The sequence below is a fragment of the Vicia villosa genome, linkage group LG3 (assembly GCF_029867415.1).
Source record: "Vicia villosa cultivar HV-30 ecotype Madison, WI linkage group LG3, Vvil1.0, whole genome shotgun sequence".
NCBI lineage: Eukaryota > Viridiplantae > Streptophyta > Magnoliopsida > Fabales > Fabaceae > Vicia > Vicia villosa.
Window position 1 is genome coordinate 78381601 of NC_081182.1, and position 20107 is coordinate 78401707.

The following is a 20107-nucleotide window of genomic DNA, read 5'->3' on the forward strand; positions in this document are numbered from 1 at the left end:
TGTTGAACCCTAAATAAAGGTTTACAAAGAACGTGCCTACACTAAAAATATTTTCCTATGTACTTTTCAGGGTTAATAATCAAAATTCCTCCGACTACGCGCCATGCCAATCAAGAAGCTAAGTTTCTAAATTTTTTTCTTTTCTTTTATTTTTATTATTTATTTTGATTAAATATTATTTTTGTTATCTTGCCTCGAATAGTCAATACACTCACTACATCCTTTTTCTTTATGCCCAACTTTTCAGGGTTATCGTCAGAAACCTCTGCCCATCAACATCCATCAATCGAAGCTAAAAGTTTGTCAGGCTACCAAAGCTACATTGGTAATCCTAAAACTCTATTTTCATTATTACTTATGTCAAACCCTATTTAGGGATCCGCTGGTTTCTTATTCCCTTCCCCCACTATTATGTAACTGTTTACTGGTTGTATTGTTTGGCCTTGAAGGCACTTAAATTATATTATTATATTATTATTGTGTTGTTAGTAATGTAGGGAGTGACAAGATTAATTAATCAAACGTTAGATCACTAACAAGATAAAATATTCGAATACAACCACGTGATTGTTGCACCCACACACCTTTAGGGTAATCCCTCTGGTTGCCTTTGTTGCCTGTTGCCTTGTTGCCTTTAAGTGTACTAAATAGTCAAAGTCCCTCAATTCCGAGGATACCTAAAGCAAAGCAAAATGTTGCCCTAAGTTCATTATCATCAATTCTGCCCCTCGAAGCTGCCTCGGTAAAAACATGATGATTGTCCCTATTGCTAAGGTATCCTCGCATGATGCCTAAAAAGATTAATGACTATTATATCCTTCCCTTAGACTACCTGCCCTCTTTATGGCATGGGACAGTCTTATGGCGAACGATTACTCGATGACCCTTAAACATCCAATTGAAAAACTTCCTGCCTGCCCTTTATGGCATGGATAGATCCTTTCGCCTTGAAAAACTAAAAGAACGAATTTTCAAACTTAGGGTAGTTGCTACTAATTGCTCGCTCTTTTCAAATTCAAATTAAAAATACCTTCCCAACTCAATTTCAAATACTTTCAAAACAAGGCTACGCTTATTTACAAGCTAAAGTCCTTGGACAAGCTAAAGTCCTTGGACAAAGTTTTTACTTTTTACACACTGCTCTTTTCAAACAAATCAAACAAACAAAGTGAGCTAAGCAATTAAGAGCCCATGGATAACCATGGATGCAAAGGGTGCCTTACACCTTCCCTTTGCATAACTTACCCCCCGAACTCAAAATCTTTTTAAAGGTCTTTTTCTGTTCTTTTAGCCTTTCCTAAAATTGGATAAAATAAAAGTCGGTGGCGACTCATGCTATCCGCAACATTTTCATTATTAAAAAGTCAGTTCACCGTATTACAGAACTGGCGACTCTGCTGGGGATTTTTCGATAAAAGAGGGGTTACCTTAGAGCTAGGATCACTTTAAACTTGTTTGACTTGTTTGCTTTATCTTTAAAGGATGTTTTGGGTATTCTACTGTGTGAAAGATCCTACACCCGGATCTAGTGTACCCTAGGTATGTGGCATGAGACTAGGAAGACTGTACGACATGTATCGTTATGGTTGAACTGGTGGCCACCGTTAGTGCGACGCTTTGGTTTGTCCTGATGGCCCTTGAATTTGATCGAGGAGACATTTGGCTACCGCGTGGTGTCACGAGCACTGATTCGCCCTTAGAACCTTAGTTGAACTTGACTTTGGCCTATAGGAAGTAGCGAGATAGCTGGCTTTGGATTCCTGACTGAAGCTGGTTGATACTCGATGCTACACTCATTGAGATTGGACTCAAGGGATGCTTTTGGCTGGCCGATTGTGCGCTATGTTGAGACAATGCCCACGAGAAAGATCAGGGATATGAGCACCATAAAACCCGGTTACTATTCTAGGACAGGTTGAACCAACTTAACTTCAGTGGGGGGTACTTACCTACCAACTTCATGCAAGCCTTTAAACCTAAGGACTCTTGTGTGACCTGTTTGTTATCTAACTTTCTATTTCCTTGGAGGATTGCTTGTAGGACATTTCGTCCTCATTGCCTTACGCTTTAACTTTCTACTTTCTTGCAGGATTTGCCTGTAGGACAATTTGACCTTATGCTTTACTTAATGCATTGCATCTGCATGACATCATGACATCATGAGCATAACATTATTAACTAACCCTTTCAAGGATCTTAGGAATTTAGGGCGCACAATTTCAGGTGCTCTTATTAAGGACTGAAATCCTATCAAGGGGCAAGAGGATTTATTTTTCTCTAGCCACGTACCTTCCAATTCAAAGACTCAGCACCTAACAAGGGGCAAGAGGATTTACTTTCCTCTGGCCATGTATCTTCAAATTTAGAAGTATCCCGAATCAGAGGCGATGACCCACTCGATATGGTGAGCTCGATTCTCAAAGAAGGACGTTCCAAGACAAAGTCCAGAATTCTTCAGACAAATACGCAACCAAATCATTTTCTAAATGTTGCTAACTAAATTTCCTATAGATCCTTGAAAACATTTCATTTGCATCCATGACATTGCATATTTCTAACTTTGTTTTCAGGTTCCACCTTAACAATCAGTCCTCTCAGATATAATCGAGCTGGAGATTCATCCTGACAAGCCTTTTTACATTCCAAAACTTCGTCAAATAACTCATCGACTCTAACAAACAAGCATTCCCTATCAGATATGGTCTAATGTATGACCCGTTCCGGTATCTTCAGTCAGATATGGTCTAATGTATGACTCGTTCTGACATTCCCCTTCAGATATGGTTTAATGAATAACTCGTTCTGATATCCTTCAACAGATATAGTCCAATGTATGACTCATTCTGACATTCCAACAGATATGGTCTAATGTACGACTCGTTCTGCTATTCCTCAACAGATATAGTCTAATGTATGGCTCGTTCTGATATTCCTCCTCAGATATGGTCTAATGTACGACCCGTTCTGGCATACCTCTTCAGATATGGTTTAAATGAATAACTCGTTCTGATATCCTACGCCAGATACATTCCGGAAGCTCGAACCCCGGATACTCTGAATCTCTACACCAGTTCCACAACAACGAAGAAAACCAGATGTATCGAAGCGTCAATTCACCGAGATCAATATGTCATTGGCTCAAGCATTACAACATCTATTGAAGATCGAATTGATTACTCTGAGGGATGCTCCTAAGAATTCTAACACCTTTGGCTATAAACTCAAAGCAAGGTGCGTGTACCATTCCAACATTCCTGGACATTACAAAAACATCCCTGGACATCATACAAACAATTGTCGGACATTGAAGACTAAGATTCAAGATCTGATCAATGACGAAGAAGTCAAATTCAACCCTCCTGAAAATCCTATGGTGATCACCGCTCCTATGCCTAGTCATGACAAGAATGACTGACGTCTAGACGGGCGAACTTTTGGATCATTAGATCTACTTTCATTTGCAACTTTCTTTTCTGTTTGTTTAAACATTCTGCTCATGATAGACATTATATGTTTTAATAATCATCATTAGTGCATTGCATATGTTTGTCTTGAATTAATCATTTCGCTATCACTCATATTTAAACTTTGTCTTTACTTTGCATATGTTTTGTGATACCCAATTTCTGCTAACCTAAGCCTTTTAAAGGGAGGATGACGAAAGCGATACCGCAACCTCATACAGTATGCTTTTGAGCGGACTATGCTGACGATGTACAGGCATTGTTTCAATTCCTAAACAGTGGAGATATAAGGATGTTAATCCCTCGTCAACCCCTTCGAGCCTAAGAAGTAGAAGTTTCTTTCTTGTACTAGTAAAACCCTTGATCAGAACCTGGGGTAGGGTAGTCCTCAGTTAATTTGGCTGTGCATTCTATTTTAAGAGAATCATTCAGTACACCTTTCAACAAAGGTTTCAATCACAAGCGTTCATCCGCACACATCAAAGAAGTGTTGGAGACGCCAATCAAAAGCCAATGATGGTTCATCAATCATTAAGTAAGGCAGTCAATATCTTTCAGAAAAATAATGAAAAAACATACAAAGAAAAGCCTGCTAAGTCAAAAAAAATCAAAAAGAAGACTTAGGAAAAAATCAAGGCATCCCGCTGACTGTAATCTCAAGATAGACAGTTCAGGCAAAAGTTAGGGATATCAAAATGTTGAAAAAAGAGAAGTCAATAAATTCCTGAACAACGCAATGTTGTGACTACCAAAAGGAAGAAGTGACTGCCATCTCAAAAGTTCTCTTTGCTTGTGAACCATCGACATTATCAAAGGCGCAAATCCAGAAATCTCTTGGAACACTGAATGCATAAGTTGAATTAACTGAGCTTAGGACCGAAGATCATCACGAAGAGGGGTGGGTATAAATAAATTTTGAGCCATTATCCTTTGTTTCTTAAACCGTGAACCGAGCCACGTTACAACCCTTGAAAGTCCTAATTGAAGCATGGTTAGTTCAAAAAGCATACTGTCGCCAAAAGGGTATCCTGACTCCTTAAGGTTTACCATAAATGCCGAGTTGATATCACGTTTTTACAAACGGCATGTTATTATAAATATCATGTTTTTACATCTCCTGCTTTAATGTTTTTCAAAAACTCAAGACAAACGTATGCATTGCATCTCATGAATACATTATTAAACATATTCTGCTACATAATTTCAAATGTTAGCAACAGAAAGAATTTGCACAGGGTACAACTAATGACTGGAAGTTATCCCGATAGACAAAATTACTCCGAGAAGCAACGTCTCTTATGTATACAAGGGGCACGACGTGTTTTGCCAATCAATCTGGGGCAATCAAGTCAAGATTCCAAAATCTCTCAAATGCCAAACAATCAAAGGCGTACATCCCAAGTGGATTTCAAACTATTGCCCGATCAATCTGGGGCAATCAAGTCAAGATTCTGAGAATCTCTCAAAGATGCCAAAACAATCAGGGGCATGCATCCAAGAAGATATGAATCTATTTCCAATCAAAATGGGGCATTGTCCTGGGCCTATGATTACGAGGGGCATGACGCCCATAGTGCACATCTCATAAAGTCCTCGCGAGACGAATCTTTCCAAAGTCCCTACTAGCAGGGGCAAATCTATGCAAGTCCAGTTTGACATCTTGATCAAATACTCAGTGGTGTATCCTAGTCAAATCCAGGAATGGTAGTTACTATAATACTGGGGGGCAACTTTCAAGACACCCATGTCTCCCCACAGAGCCAGACTCACAAGATCATACACCCCACAGAGTAATCACTAAGAAGACATCTTCAAATACTCTCGTCCAATAAGGATATAGATCCCCAATAGAGATTATATCTTCAACACTGTCATTTCTCCAACACTTTGCTCTTCTCTAAACGTGGTTTATTAATATCTCTCATCCTCAGTCAGGGTACATCAAGTTACTGATCATCCCCAAGCAGAAATCATAAATCCCCAGCTAAGCATTTCCAAAAAGAGATCAAAGCATCAAGCTCTCAATGACGTAGAGATTTATCTTCTCAATCAAACGATTCTAGTCACACAAAGTCATAACCATACGTCATAAATCATAAACATACATCATAAATCATAAACACGCATCATAAAACATATTCATACATCACATACACATTTCTCATTTATTTTGAGAAGCACATAGCTCATGCATCATGGCATTACATGAAAAACTAACAATGTTTGACAGGTACATTACAAAGATTCGAATCTTATTCAAAGCAAACGCCTGACGCACGGTTTTCCAGACATCTGAGGATGCAATTAAGAGTAGTCTAACGTACGATCTATTCTTCGACCTAACGCACGGTCTTCCAGACATCTACGGATGCAAATGGGGTAGTCTAACGTACGGCTTATCCATCAACCTAACGCACGGTTTTCCAGACATCTGAGGATGCAATCAAGATTAGTCTAACGTACGACTTATCTTCAGCCTAACGCACGGTTTTCCAGACATCTGCGGATGCAAACAGTCTAGCATACGACACATTCTAACTCTCAATCTTATCAAGTCAGATGGCATCTTTAAGCCCATCTCCGGTAAAAGTCCCTATTTCAGCTAGGGCAAATTTCTTGGTATTCTAGTGTTCAATCCTCTTCTACCTTCGGATTCCGACTGGCATACAATCCACTCTACATCTTCAGGTTTAAGAAAATTGAACAGGGGCAGCTGTCATACCCCAAAATTTGCCCATACATTTTCTCCTATTCAAATTCAATCAATACATGAAGCTCCAATGCACACTCTCCTAAACATCAACCCTCAAACTAGGGTTTTGCTCCTCTCAAAGAAAAAATCAGGTTCTGACACCTCAAGTGGATCTCATGGTCTCTCATATGGCTTATAATATCCTCATGACAAATTTCAAGCTCTGAGTCAAAAGATTGCTCACTCAAATAGCCTGAACGATCAATAATCGACTAGTTGACCTAAAAGTCAAAATTATGGTCAAACCACAGTCAAAACTTTCGATTTTTGGTAAACATCCTCATTATGAAGTATCATTCGTCATTGGATCAAGTATTGATCATGATTCATCAAGGAAAGTTCAGAAATCAAAACCTAAAATTTCTAAATTAGGGTTTTCATAAGAAAAGTCAACTGAACTTTGACCGGCCATAACTTTCACATGGAACATCAGAAATTTCCCATCCAAAGCTCAATTTGAAGGAAATTGAATTATCTATAACTTTGTCTCTCACATGCCAGGTCCAAAAGTTCTTCATTTGGAAGATATAAACCAATACATTATAGGTCCCTCTAAAGGATCGCGAAAAAGTCATTTTTTTCTCAAAGCTCGTAACTTGGACATGGTAGACTCAATTGATATGAAACCAAAAGGAGCCTTTAGAGGATTCTTTGAGATTTCTAAAAAGTCCAAGAACACTTTCATATGATCAATATGGAAGGAGATATGAGGTTCAAAAGTCGGTCAAATTTGAAGAAGTGCATGAAGGAAAATATTTGTCAAAATCAATTTTGTTCCAAATGGGCCCAATTTCTTTTGATCCAAACATGATCAATAGACTATCCACGACTCATAGACCAATCCCCATCTATTTTTTGATTTTATTTTATTTAGTTTTGAATTTATTCACACAAAATCAAAATTAAATCAAAATGAATTGAATAAATCACAAATAAATCTTGTTGAGTGCATGAATCACAATATAATCCATCAAATAGGATATTTAAGACCTCAGGGATCATTCCTCGACTTCATAGTATTTTTGTTCTATTTATTTGGGTTTTATTCATTTAATTCTCAAAAAATTAGTAAAAAATATATATGAAATCTAAAAAATACATGGCAAGATATTTTAAACCAAATATAATATTCCACATCATCCAAGATTCAAAGAAATTCGTGAAATATGTTTGAGGATAAAGAATAGCCAATTTTGGATAAAATCATGTCAAGTTTCTAAATGACTTCATAACCTAAAGTCCAAGCCCACAAACTTGACCTAATGCTTCTAATATATATGCACACTAATCCTAATGAGAGGAGGACGAAAATTAGGGGAAGGAAGCGAAGGGTTCACGTTGCCATATTCTTCAAGAAAGTGAAGAACTTGTATTGGGAGATCCAGCCACTCTCAAAGAAAAAGAACGATCTCAAACCATCCCTGAGGTAAAAGAGAGTAAGAACGCACTGATTTTAAACTCTTAAAGCATCCATAACGTATATAACAATTGCACATATGCATACATATTTTTCCTTTTCGTATCTCTATATACATCGGGTTTCAACATGATTTAATGGTGTGTTTAAGTTTTGGATGAAGTTTAGGGGGGGTTTGAATCATTAAACGAAAGAATGGACGCAAGCATGGAGGAATGCCATGATTAGGGCAAGCGAAGGAGCTCTCTCGTTCTCGTGTTTTCCGGCCGTTCCAGGACAAACAGACCACACCATCGAATTCGTAGCGTCTTATTTGATAGATCTGGACGCTCTTGTTCCTCCATTAACACGTTTCATAAGCTTTTGTTTATTTTTTCAAAAATCGCAGGAAAAATCCGCAGGTGAATTTGTGGATGATTTCGCAGGAAAACCCGCAGCAGCGGAGGATGAAGATGATGAATAGTGTTCATGGAAGGGATGTACACGCGTGGCCCCTCTTCAATGGCCGGTCAGCAAGTCAAAGGTTCTCTCTCCACGCACACGAATGCTGATTGGCCAATCCACACTCTCTCTATCTCCAATTGGCTGCGCATGAATACACAGGGCCCCACTTTGACTCTTTCATTGAATTTCGTTTATACATAATATATATTTATTTTGAATGTACTTTTCTTCAACTTAAACATGCAGCTCGCTTGGTGCCAATAGATGTTTATAATGACTGGGGTTCGAACCCCATGCGCTACAATTAATTTTTTTTCAAAGATTTCATACAAGATCCAATGCAGCGCACCCAGAAAAGCCACCATACGTCCTCACCCTCCCGGCCATCTGATCTCCTCCATGGTTGAATCCAACGCCCAGGGAACTGCATCCATACCATGGACCTGCACCAGTGTGTCACACCTGATTAGAAGCTAAGTCTTTTTTAATTAGTTTATTTTTAATCATATAATTCCTATTTTATTTTTATTTTTAAAGAAACTTAATGCAAAGAAATTTTTTTTTTCTTTCTTTTTTTCACTTGTATTTATTAAATAAATATTTTTCATGACCTTTTAAATTTTATTTAATCGAACTTTCGATTATTGTTTTTTTTATTATATATATTAATTTAGTCACTTTACATGTTTGACCCATGACTTTAAAACCTTGATTTTATTTTGGCATGATAATTAATCACTATTATCAACTGTTGAACCCTAAATAAAGGTTTACAAAGAACGTGCCTACACTAAAAATATTTTCCTATGTACTTTTCAGGGTTAATAATCAAAATTCCTCCGACTACGCGCCATGCCAATCAAGAAGCTAAGTTTCTAAATTTTTTTCTTTTCTTTTATTTTTATTATTTATTTTGATTAAATATTATTTTTGTTATCTTGCCTCGAATAGTCAATACACTCACTACATCCTTTTTCTTTATGCCCAACTTTTCAGGGTTATCGTCAGAAACCTCTGCCCATCAACATCCATCAATCGAAGCTAAAAGTTTGTCAGGCTACCAAAGCTACATTGGTAATCCTAAAACTCTATTTTCATTATTACTTATGTCAAACCCTATTTAGGGATCCGCTGGTTTCTTATTCCCTTCCCCCACTATTATGTAACTGTTTACTGGTTGTATTGTTTGGCCTTGAAGGCACTTAAATTATATTATTATATTATTATTGTGTTGTTAGTAATGTAGGGAGTGACAAGATTAATTAATCAAACGTTAGATCACTAACAAGATAAAATATTCGAATACAACCACGTGATTGTTGCACCCACACACCTTTAGGGTAATCCCTCTGGTTGCCTTTGTTGCCTGTTGCCTTGTTGCCTTTAAGTGTACTAAATAGTCAAAGTCCCTCAATTCCGAGGATACCTAAAGCAAAGCAAAATGTTGCCCTAAGTTCATTATCATCAATTCTGCCCCTCGAAGCTGCCTCGGTAAAAACATGATGATTGTCCCTATTGCTAAGGTATCCTCGCATGATGCCTAAAAAGATTAATGACTATTATATCCTTCCCTTAGACTACCTGCCCTCTTTATGGCATGGGACAGTCTTATGGCGAACGATTACTCGATGACCCTTAAACATCCAATTGAAAAACTTCCTGCCTGCCCTTTATGGCATGGATAGATCCTTTCGCCTTGAAAAACTAAAAGAACGAATTTTCAAACTTAGGGTAGTTGCTACTAATTGCTCGCTCTTTTCAAATTCAAATTAAAAATACCTTCCCAACTCAATTTCAAATACTTTCAAAACAAGGCTACGCTTATTTACAAGCTAAAGTCCTTGGACAAGCTAAAGTCCTTGGACAAAGTTTTTACTTTTTACACACTGCTCTTTTCAAACAAATCAAACAAACAAAGTGAGCTAAGCAATTAAGAGCCCATGGATAACCATGGATGCAAAGGGTGCCTTACACCTTCCCTTTGCATAACTTACCCCCCGAACTCAAAATCTTTTTAAAGGTCTTTTTCTGTTCTTTTAGCCTTTCCTAAAATTGGATAAAATAAAAGTCGGTGGCGACTCATGCTATCCGCAACATTTTCATTATTAAAAAGTCAGTTCACCGTATTACAGATGTCCTATGAAAATCCTCTTCATACTTTTATTCTGAATCTTGGTCCTTGTTTGAACATGGATGTGTTTAAAGCAGACTGGTCCAAACACTTATTTTTCACATATGGATTTCTAGCATATTAAGCTTCTTTTGGTACCTTCATCTTCAACTTCTTTGTGGAACATCTATTAATAATGTAATTGGATGTATTTATTACCTCACCCTAAAACATATGAGGCATGTTTTTATGATGTAACTTGCTTCATGCCATATCAAGGACGGTTTTGTTTCTTCTTTCTGCAAGACTATTGTGATATGGTGTGTATGAGGAGGTAACTTCATGCCTTATGCCATTGCTAATGAAATGCTTTAAACTCCTTTGAAGTATATTTTCTACCTCCATTAGTCGTAAAGACCTTAATTTCTTTGCCACCCTCCTTCTCAATCAAGACTTTGAATTTTTTGAAAACTTCAAAGGCTTCACTTTTGAAGTTAATGGTGTAGAGCCATAAAATTCTCGTGTGGTTCATCCATAAAGGTGATGATGCATTTTCTACCTCCTAATGATGGTACTTTGAGACATTCACATATATCAAAATGCACAACTTCAAGAGAATCGCTTGATCTCTTAGATATTTCTGCAGGAAAAAGGTACTCTACTTTGCTTGCTTCTTAAACAAATTTCACATGTCTTACTTCTTGCACTTGATTTTGGAAGAAACTGTATTAAATTATTCAAACTTGACTTACTTAAGCTTATAAAATTTAGATGTCCATAACTCGTGTGCTACAACCATTCTGGTAATTCAATTCTTGCAAGACATACTTCTTTTGTATTTTGGATACTACATTTGAAGTTTTATTCTTTGACATTGGAGACCTTAAAATCATTTTCTTCCTTTTATCAAACAGTTGGAGTGCATCTCTAGTCATGGTGACTTAGAAACCTTTTTCCACTAATTATCATATCCCTTAGCAGGTTGCATTTGATCCTAGACACATAAAGTACCTTAACAATCAAGGACCCTTTTTCTATTCTCTATTTTGATCAATATATCGCCAATACCTTCTACTGCAAGGTAGTTTCTATTTGCAAGATTTACACTAGTCCTCTTGCTTGAGTCAAAAGTAGTCATCCATTGCTCCTCTCATGTGATTTGAGCACCCAAAATCTAAGTACCACTTCTCACACATTGGACTCCTTTCACATGTGGTAGCCATAATTAAAAATGTCTCAAACTCATAACCAATATCATGAGCTATATTGGCTTCTTCATTTTCTTTTTTAATTTTCTTTCCTTCTTCCTTATTGTACCAACAATCATTTGCAAGTGATCATACTTTTCATAGTTGTAACATTTTATTTTGCTTTTGTCAAACTCTCTCTTCTCGGTACGATTCTTGTCCATGTATCCTCCTCTTTTAGAGGATTCAACCTTTTGTTGATACCTTGTCTTGGCATCATTCAATCAGTTTGGATCCTTTGAGCCTCATTTGCATTTCTTATTGAGACTTCTTTCATTTTTATCTTGCTGCATCACTTGTGATTGCAGAGCTTATTGAGTTTCTCTTTCGGTTCCTTTATCAATTACCCTCAACTCATATGATTCCAATGAACTCTATAGATCCTCAATCTTCATTGTCTTGATATCATTGGATTCTTGTATTGCAATAACAATGAAATCAAATCTTGATGATAAAGATCTCATTACTATGAGTGCATCTTAAGTAGTTTATTTTGAGTGGTGTCAAAAATAGGTCTTTAGAAGTAGAATGTATTGGATGATATCCTCTTAGCCTAAGGTGTACTCTCGCATGAAAACATTTCTAAAATCATTCTAAACTTGTTCATATGTATGTGGATCAGTTTCACAAGTCAAAAACAATGTTTTGAGTGAATATGCATACCACAGGTCGATGCATAGCTCTTAGAGGTCAACACACTTCTGCCAAGAAAAGTAAAATTTCATGAAAACACTTCTGCCAAGCATAGGTCAACGCACAAAAGATGTAGGTCGACGCAAAGTATGCTATAGGTCGAAGCATGTTGTGCATTTTATCTCCATACCTCACTGCCTTGTGTAGGTTGACGCACAGGGGGCCAAAGGTCGACACATACTGTGTTTTCACCTCCAGACCTCACAGACTTGTAAAGGTCGACGCATACAGCCATGGAGGTTGACGCATAGCTCAATTTTGGGCATTTTTGTGCACGAATTTTCCAATTTTTGCCTTTCTCACACACATATAAACACATTCATGCATTCATTTCAACAGAACTTTGAAACGTGAAAGAGACAAACATCATTCTCATCTTCATTCTTTTTTTTGTTTATTCATCAACTACACATAATCATTTTTGTTTGAGTGAGCATAGATTGAGGGTGATAACATGCAAGGTTAGAAATTTTACATTTCAATTGGGTGACAAATTTTGGGGGTTTCATTGAATAAAACCAATAGGGTTTTGTCCTCCAAGATTAGAGTGATTTGGGGGTTTTCACAAGAAGCTTTGGATTTGATTCAGCCGAGTGAAAGCCTTGAAGAACATTAGGTTTAATAAAGGTAGAAGGAGGATCAATAAAAGTTCTTGGGTGACAACAATTTGTGAGTGCAATTCAGCCGAGTGAAAGCCTTGAAGAGCAGTGGGTTCAATGAAGGGAGTAACAGTAACCAAAGAATTGATTCGACATGGTTGGGTGACTTGATCTTGCTTAAGATCAAGTGGAAAAAAGATAAAGAATCAACATCAAAACTGAGTATGTTTGTTTGTTGCTTTAACTTCTCTTGTAATAACATTTTGCAAAGAAATAAAAACTATCTCAATTCCCGTTTGGAATTGGGGGCATAGGTAATCGTAGCGAGGACGAACGGTGAATTTCCTAAACAAATATTTGTGTTCCTCTCTCCGTATTTCTCTTTTACTTGCTATTGACATTGATATACAATTGCTAAATTTCTAATAACTCTAAGTGTTTAAATTGTGATACAAAATTGTTTTGGTGTAGAGAATTGCAATTAGATTTCACAATCAACAACACTTAGATAAAATTGGCTTGCAATCAATTGCATACCAACTATTTATGAAATTGATTGTGCAAAATAAAACTTGCACAAAAAGTGTTCGACAAATTGACTTAGTCAAATTTGTCAATTATATTTCATTGGAAGTAGGTGCTCGAGTATTTAATTTAGTATTTCTAACATTTATTAAAGGTATAGTCGCATATTCGATTCTATCAATAGCGGTTTGAAAACATTTAAAAACAAACAAATTTTTTTGAGTACTATTCACCCCCTCTAGATCGTAGCCTAGCGTCTAACAATTACCTTTTCTATCACTTGTTGATCAATGATACCGTCACCATATGTCTTCATCTGATTCACCAAAGCAATCATCTTTGAGAAATAATAACTGATTTTCTAATTCTCCTCCATTTACATAAGCTCATATATTCTCCTTAGTGATTGTAGCTTCACTTGTTTCACTTTCTCTCCACCATCATGATATTTCTGTAATTCATTACATGCTTCCTTTGATCTAGTGACCTTTGAGATTTTCTCAAATTGATGATAATCCATATTCTACTGAATGTAGAACAAAGCATTGCAATCCTTCTTTCTTATTCGTCGTAGGTAGTTCTTTGAGTATTTGTAGGTTTTGCACCTAACTCTTCATACCCTTCTAGCATAATTCCAAGCACATCTTGTGCTCCAAACAATAATTTTTTTAAAGCACTCAAACTTTCCTAATTGCTTCCATCAAGAGTCAAAATTTTGGATGAAAAACCTTTATTTACATTCATCTTTATTTTGTTTTTAAAAACTCTCCAAGTTACTCTTCTTACAGTGTTTCCCAAGTATTTTTCTCACAAGATCACTCGTATTTTCCTATAGATCAACACCAAGCCAAGCTCTCAATGCTAATTAATAGTGCAATAGAGTTTGCTTGTTTTGCAAACAAGACAAAAAAAAAAAAGCAGAAAAAAGGAAGTTTGAGCAAAGGTGAGAAACTTGCAATGCAAGTTATATCATATACACTTAAAAAAACGTGATTGATAACATTGAAAATAGAGATTAATTATGTTTAGTAGATGATTGATAAGTAAAACTTTGATATATTCCTTAACCTAAATTAAAATGTGTTAATCACATAATTTTGTTTTTAACATCAATCATTTATCATTTCACTTCACTGCAAACACCACACATGAAATCACATGAATTCATGTCAAAATGGGATATTGTGACAAGACAAAAAACAACATATATATTTATAACTTCCAATATAATTGTAACAAACTACAAGAAAATTTTCTATAACATGAATTTATCTACTCGGGCTTGTAACTATTAAGATAGTATCTTAATTTTGAAACCACTTGACCTTATATTATCCTTATTTCTAAACCCGATAGAAAGGAAATTAAAACAAAGGAAAATACATTAAAAAAAAAAAAAAATTCCCAAATTTAGGGAAACAAAAATCAACTTCCAAACTAAATAAAATTTAAGATCCTTATTGTTGGCTTGATGAATTCATGAAATTTTGATCATTATTCTAACATAGAGGTAGGTCTAGTGGAGGTGGTTCTATAGATTGCAATTTCCCAACTCCATCTTCTACCAATAGAATAGTAGCCAAACCCCAACCTATGTGAACATCCAAGTGACAATGCATAATCCAAGCACCTAAAATAAACACAAAATTAAACAATGCCATTAGTAATTCTTAAACTAATAATATAAGCGGTTGGCTCGGTCGGATTCAATTTCTGACTCTAGTATTTTTTTTATATGTTATTAAATAAATTATTGATATTTATAAATCTAACAATTTTTAAAAAAAATTGAAATTTACTCGAAATATTACCTGGGTTATCTGCAACAAACCGGATAACGGCCCAACCGTTGACCGGTACAGCCACTGTATTCCTCTGAGGTGGATCAATAAGGTTGAATTTTTTAGTATCTTTCTTGGGATCAAAGTTTCCAAAACCTTCAGCAACAATGTAGAAATCATATCCATGAAGGTGAATTGGATGATTCTCTGGAGTGACAATACTTGTATCCTGCAACACAATCTGAACCCTTGATCCAAACTTCAACTTATAAGCTTTAGTCCCTGGAATAGGTTGCCAAAGCGAACGGCTCACGTTACCGGTGTAATCGAATTTCACGGGCGGTTTCGCGGGAAAATCTGTGGTGAAAACTCCGGGGATTCCGTTATAATGAGCCTGCAAAATTGAGATATTGTTTGGAAGAGTAAAAGAAACATTGTTCATGCTCGCAGTGAAGCGTGTCCGGTTAACTGGACCTTGACATCTTCTATTCCTGAAATTTTTCGGGCAATTGTTGAGGCCTAAACCAATTGTGAAAAAGAGATTTTCATCGATTTCCGCCGGGACTTCAACTTTTCTTGGACTAAAAAAGCTTCTACTGAACTTAGTAACCGTGTTGGTGTCGTTGTAAGCGGGGAGTGGTGGCATGATTGGTTTGTTTTTGATTGAGCTGTTGTTGTATTGGAGAATGGCTGTGGTGGTTGTGTTATCAAATGGTGCGTTTTGAGCTGATTGGTATGCGCGTGCTGCAATGTAGTAGCGAGAAGGTGGTTGGTTGGCCGTTAATAAGACGTCAGTTGTTTGGCCCGGTCCTAACATGAGGACACTAGTAGTGAAAGGTTTAAGGTAAGAGGCGTCAGCGCCAACCACGGTTAGTTTATGATTGGCGATTGTAAAGAAAAGTGGTTGGTTGAGTGCGGCATTGATCACTCTGACGAGATTTGTCTTGCCAGATTGTATTGGAACTATTGTTGTTCCTGCATTGTCAATTAAAAGTAAAATTGTCATATATTAGAAAAATATATTGTATGATAATTATAAATATTTCTAAATTTCATAAACAAAAAATAATAATTTTAAAATAAAAGAATAAACATATTGTCCCATCAAAATAGACCCTTTACCAAAAAAGCAACGTCCCATTGACCATTTGTTTCATAAAATCATTGAAACATATTAATAATTTCATCTAGTGTATAATTATGAGTTTTATAGGTTCTATTTTTCTTTCTCTAATGCATTTTACTTTTATGATTGCTTCATGTTTTAATAATGTCAAATCTTGTGTAAAGTAAGATTTTGCGATGCATGTTTAATGTTGTAATCATAAAAATTAAGAAATTTATCAAACCTTTGGTAGAGCACTTGTAAAGATCACCAGGTTGACCATTGATGGTATATGCATCAGAAATATTAGGAGCTGCTCCAGTTCTTTGGGATTCCCTCAGAACATCTATAGGATTTTTGTCCCACCATTCGCCTAAAGTCAATCATAATTTTCACAACTAATTAATTTACCGTTATCATAAACATTAGATACAACATTAACACAGACAAACACGTCAACTTTCAATCAGAAATATCGGTGTTACATAAGTAGTGAATTTATATACCTAAGAGAATGGTTGATTCGCGGTGTGGCTTAGGAAAAGGGAAGGGTTCTCCTTCCCTAGGACGAACGATTAAAGCACCATAAACAGTAGCTCTAAGCCATGAACTATGAGCATGCCACCAAAGTGTCCCTTCTTGTCCATCAACAGTGAAACGGTAGGTGTAACTCCCACCAGGACGAATAGGACATTGTGTCACGAATTCCGGACCATCTGCCCATCCTGTCCTCATTTGTCGAACACCATGCCTAACACACATATACAACAAACATTAATATTTCATAAGTTTTGCATCAGTTATTCAATGAATCTAAAAAGATAATATTTGCTTATATTAATGACCAGAGTATAGTACCAGTGAATGGTCACATTATAACGAGCTTTGTTAGTGACTTTCACAACCAAAGTGTCACCATTATTAATCTCCAAAGTTGGACCTGGGTATTGTCCATTCACAGTAATGGAGTTATGAGTTTTGCACAGCCTCTTCACTGGAGTAGCTTCAACCTATAAGTATATATATTCCATTACATTAATATATTTGAATCCGAATAGATATAACAAAAGAGAAAGACGAGTATGAAAGAACGTACAAGAAACTCATGCTCGTGAACTTTGGCATTTGCTAAAGAATAAGCAGAAGATAATAAGAGAACAAAAATGGCTATAAAAATGGAAGAATATTTTGAATTTGTTTTGACACACTCCATCTCTTAGCAAGAATTATGAGTATACACACCTTTGTGTGAATGTGTTTTGGGTTAAGAATGCAATGCAAATAAGAGTTGGAGAAAGTGGTTTTTATAGGAGAGATTAGAGGAGAGAGATTATGATAATGTTGTTAATGGTTGGCACAAATTAGATTTTGTCGAGATCAAAGTCATAAAAAAATTAAGTAAATTGGTTCTACCATATATGTGAGGTTGTTGCACCCACTAGTTAATCAAGTTCTTAAATGCTTGTTTCACAAGTCTTCGTTTTATAGGTTGAATTTTAAAAAAGCATAACTATATATTTTCAGACTTTGTTTTCTAACATGTTTTATTCCACGTCAAATTCTTTAAGTTATTTTCATAAGTCTTCTTGTAAACTTTATTTTTATTTATTGATGGAATAATCACTTATATTGTATGCAATGCATAATAGTAAGCGTGTGAGTAGTATTCTTGTAGTCTCAATAATACATATTTGCTTGATCAAACATCATTGCCACATCAGCATACATGCATATTTGCTCTAACTTTATATTGTCACGTCAGCAATAACAGAAATTGGTTAGGGTATAATGACAAAAGTGTACTTTTATACTCTAATATTTCACATGTTGAAAATTAACATGTTGAAAATTAACATGTTGAAAAAGGGTAGGGGTGACAAACGGGCATACCTATCCCGTTTAGGTCTGTCCCGTAAAGTCCGTAAAAAAATGGGGCGGGGAGGAGCATATTAGAGAGTGCGGGTCTAAAATTTTGCCCTGCCCCGCAAACAATGAGGGCAGGGCGGGGAAGGTCCGCGGGCATTGAATTTTTTAGGCCTAAAAAATATAAAATTGTATGAAAAAGCTCATGCCCGCAAAAGCCCGAAAAAAATAGGGCGGAGCGGGGCGGACACATTCAAGAGAGCGGGCCTAAAATCTTGTCCCGCCCAGCAACAAAGTGCGGGCAAAACAGGCTTTCCTCGCGGGCCGGGCCCGTTTTGCCACCCATAGAAAAAGGTATATATATTTGTTTAGTATTTTTTATAATGTATTAGTTAAATAATTTAAATTTGTATTTGACTTTTTTTTTCCTTCTTTCTGCTACTGTCCAAAATCATGTTATCATTTGTTTTTTAATGCAGTTTTTGTTGAAAAAAGTTGTTTTCTGCATTTTAGTTGGCGTAATCGATTACGCGATTTGCCTTTATCGGTAACGAGCCTGTAAAACAGAAGTCGGTGGCATTGCATTTGTGGCATAATCAGTTACGCTATTTGCCATAACTGGTTATACTATAACTTATTAGTTTTATTTTATGTTTTAATTGTTTTTTGGGATCTCAATCCTTTTGTAACTTGTTTGTATAAAAGGGACTCATTACACCCTATTGTTGTTAATGTCAACTATAATTCTCACCCTCAATTACTCTCTCTCTCTCTCTCTCTCTCTCTCTCTCTCTCTCTTACTTTCTCTCAATTCTATAAACTTCATCTTCTCCAATTGAACTAAATTCTCCACTGATTCACCTTAGTTAATTTTGTATGTTCTAACATTTGGCATCAAGAGCCTGGTTCTGATCCAATTTCACTGCAACAATGAGTATCGTTTCCAACGATCGAATTCCCACCAACCTACTGATTCTTGAATCGAAGAATTATGACAAGTGACCCAAACAAATAAAAGTTTTGTTTGGGTATAAAAAAGTTCTCGAGATTGTCAACAATGGTGTTACACCACTTGGAGTTGAACCCACTGCTGCACATCAAGCTACACTCAAAGAAAAGAAGAAGAAAGATTACAAAGTACTCTTCTTGATTCATTATTGCGCTGATAGCGATAATTTCGAAAAGGTCGGTGATTGCGAGTTGGCAAAGCAAGCTTGGGTAATTTTGGAGAAAGCTTATGTTGGGGTGGCTAAGGCTAAGGTGGTGAGGTTACAAATTCACAAAACGTAATTCGAGTTAACGCAAATGGAAGATAAGGAAACGATCAAAGATTATGTGACGCGTATTACACGTTTGGTAAATCAGATTAAGGTGTATGGAGAAACCATTCTAGAGCAGAATGTTGTGTCAAAAATCTTGCGTTCTTTAATGTCAAGATTCGACAACATTGTAGTGGCTATCGAAGAATCGAAGGATCTTGCAACATTGAGCAAGGACGAGCTTCAAAGTTCACTAGAGGCGCATGAACAAAGAATGGACGGGAGAGGAAACGATAAGGCAAAGGCGGAGATAGCTTTGCAAGCTCGTTTTAATGAGAAGAATAAAGGATCGAAAGGAAAAGGGACTTCGAAAGGGAAGCAAAGTTTTTCAGAATTTTGGTGGAGGTGATTCTCAAAATTTGAATTTTTCAATGGGGAAAAAGGGTTAGAGCAGTAACTCCAATGGTTATGGTGATCGAGGCAACACGAGAGACAGAAAACCGAGGGATAAAAGTAAAGTACAGTGCTGGAAATGTAAGAAATTTGAATATTTCGCGAATAATTGTGGTGCAAAACAGTGGGATTCCCAAAGGGATGAAGCTAAGGTTGTTATGCAAGAGGTAGATAGTGAATATATGCTCTTAGTGATGATTACCGAGGATTTTGATCGCAGTTCAGAGGTGCTGGACAGCAGCTGCAAGTCGCATGACAGCAGCCGTAGTAGTTCAGAAAACAGTGCATATTTGTGCTCAGAACAAAATGTGATGATCTCGGTGCGAGATGGAGTTCAAGGCAGCGATGAATGGTACTTGGACTCTAGTTATTTAACACATATGACGAGGAGAAAG

At 36.4% G+C, this 20107-nt stretch overlaps 1 protein-coding gene across 1 annotated transcript; it reads right to left on the bottom strand.

The window, feature by feature from the left end:
* Window positions 1-14452: 14452 nt before the first annotated feature.
* On the bottom strand, window positions 14453-17401 carry LOC131656151 (laccase-12-like). Its single transcript, XM_058925908.1, has 6 exons — window positions 17234-17401; window positions 16996-17147; window positions 16644-16888; window positions 16382-16510; window positions 15063-16007; window positions 14453-14881 (listed from the first exon to the last, which is right to left on the bottom strand). Exons 1-6 carry the CDS (start codon window positions 17348-17350, stop codon window positions 14751-14753), a joined length of 1719 nt encoding a protein of 572 aa, XP_058781891.1. The 5' UTR covers window positions 17351-17401; the 3' UTR covers window positions 14453-14750.
* Between the last annotated feature and the right edge of the window lie 2706 nt (window positions 17402-20107).

Bases quoted from the DNA above. Each gene is read 5' to 3' on its own strand.
- LOC131656151 (XM_058925908.1), bottom strand. From the start codon at position 17,350: ATGGAGTGTGTCAAAACAAATTCAAAATATTCTTCCATTTTTATAGCC. The intron at 16,008-16,381 runs GTTTGATAAATT...TTGACAATGCAG, and splicing joins TTACAAGTGCTCTACCAAAG to GAACAACAATAGTTCCAATA. The intron at 14,882-15,062 runs GTAATATTTCGA...TGTTTATTTTAG, and splicing joins GTTTGTTGCAGATAACCCAG to GTGCTTGGATTATGCATTGT.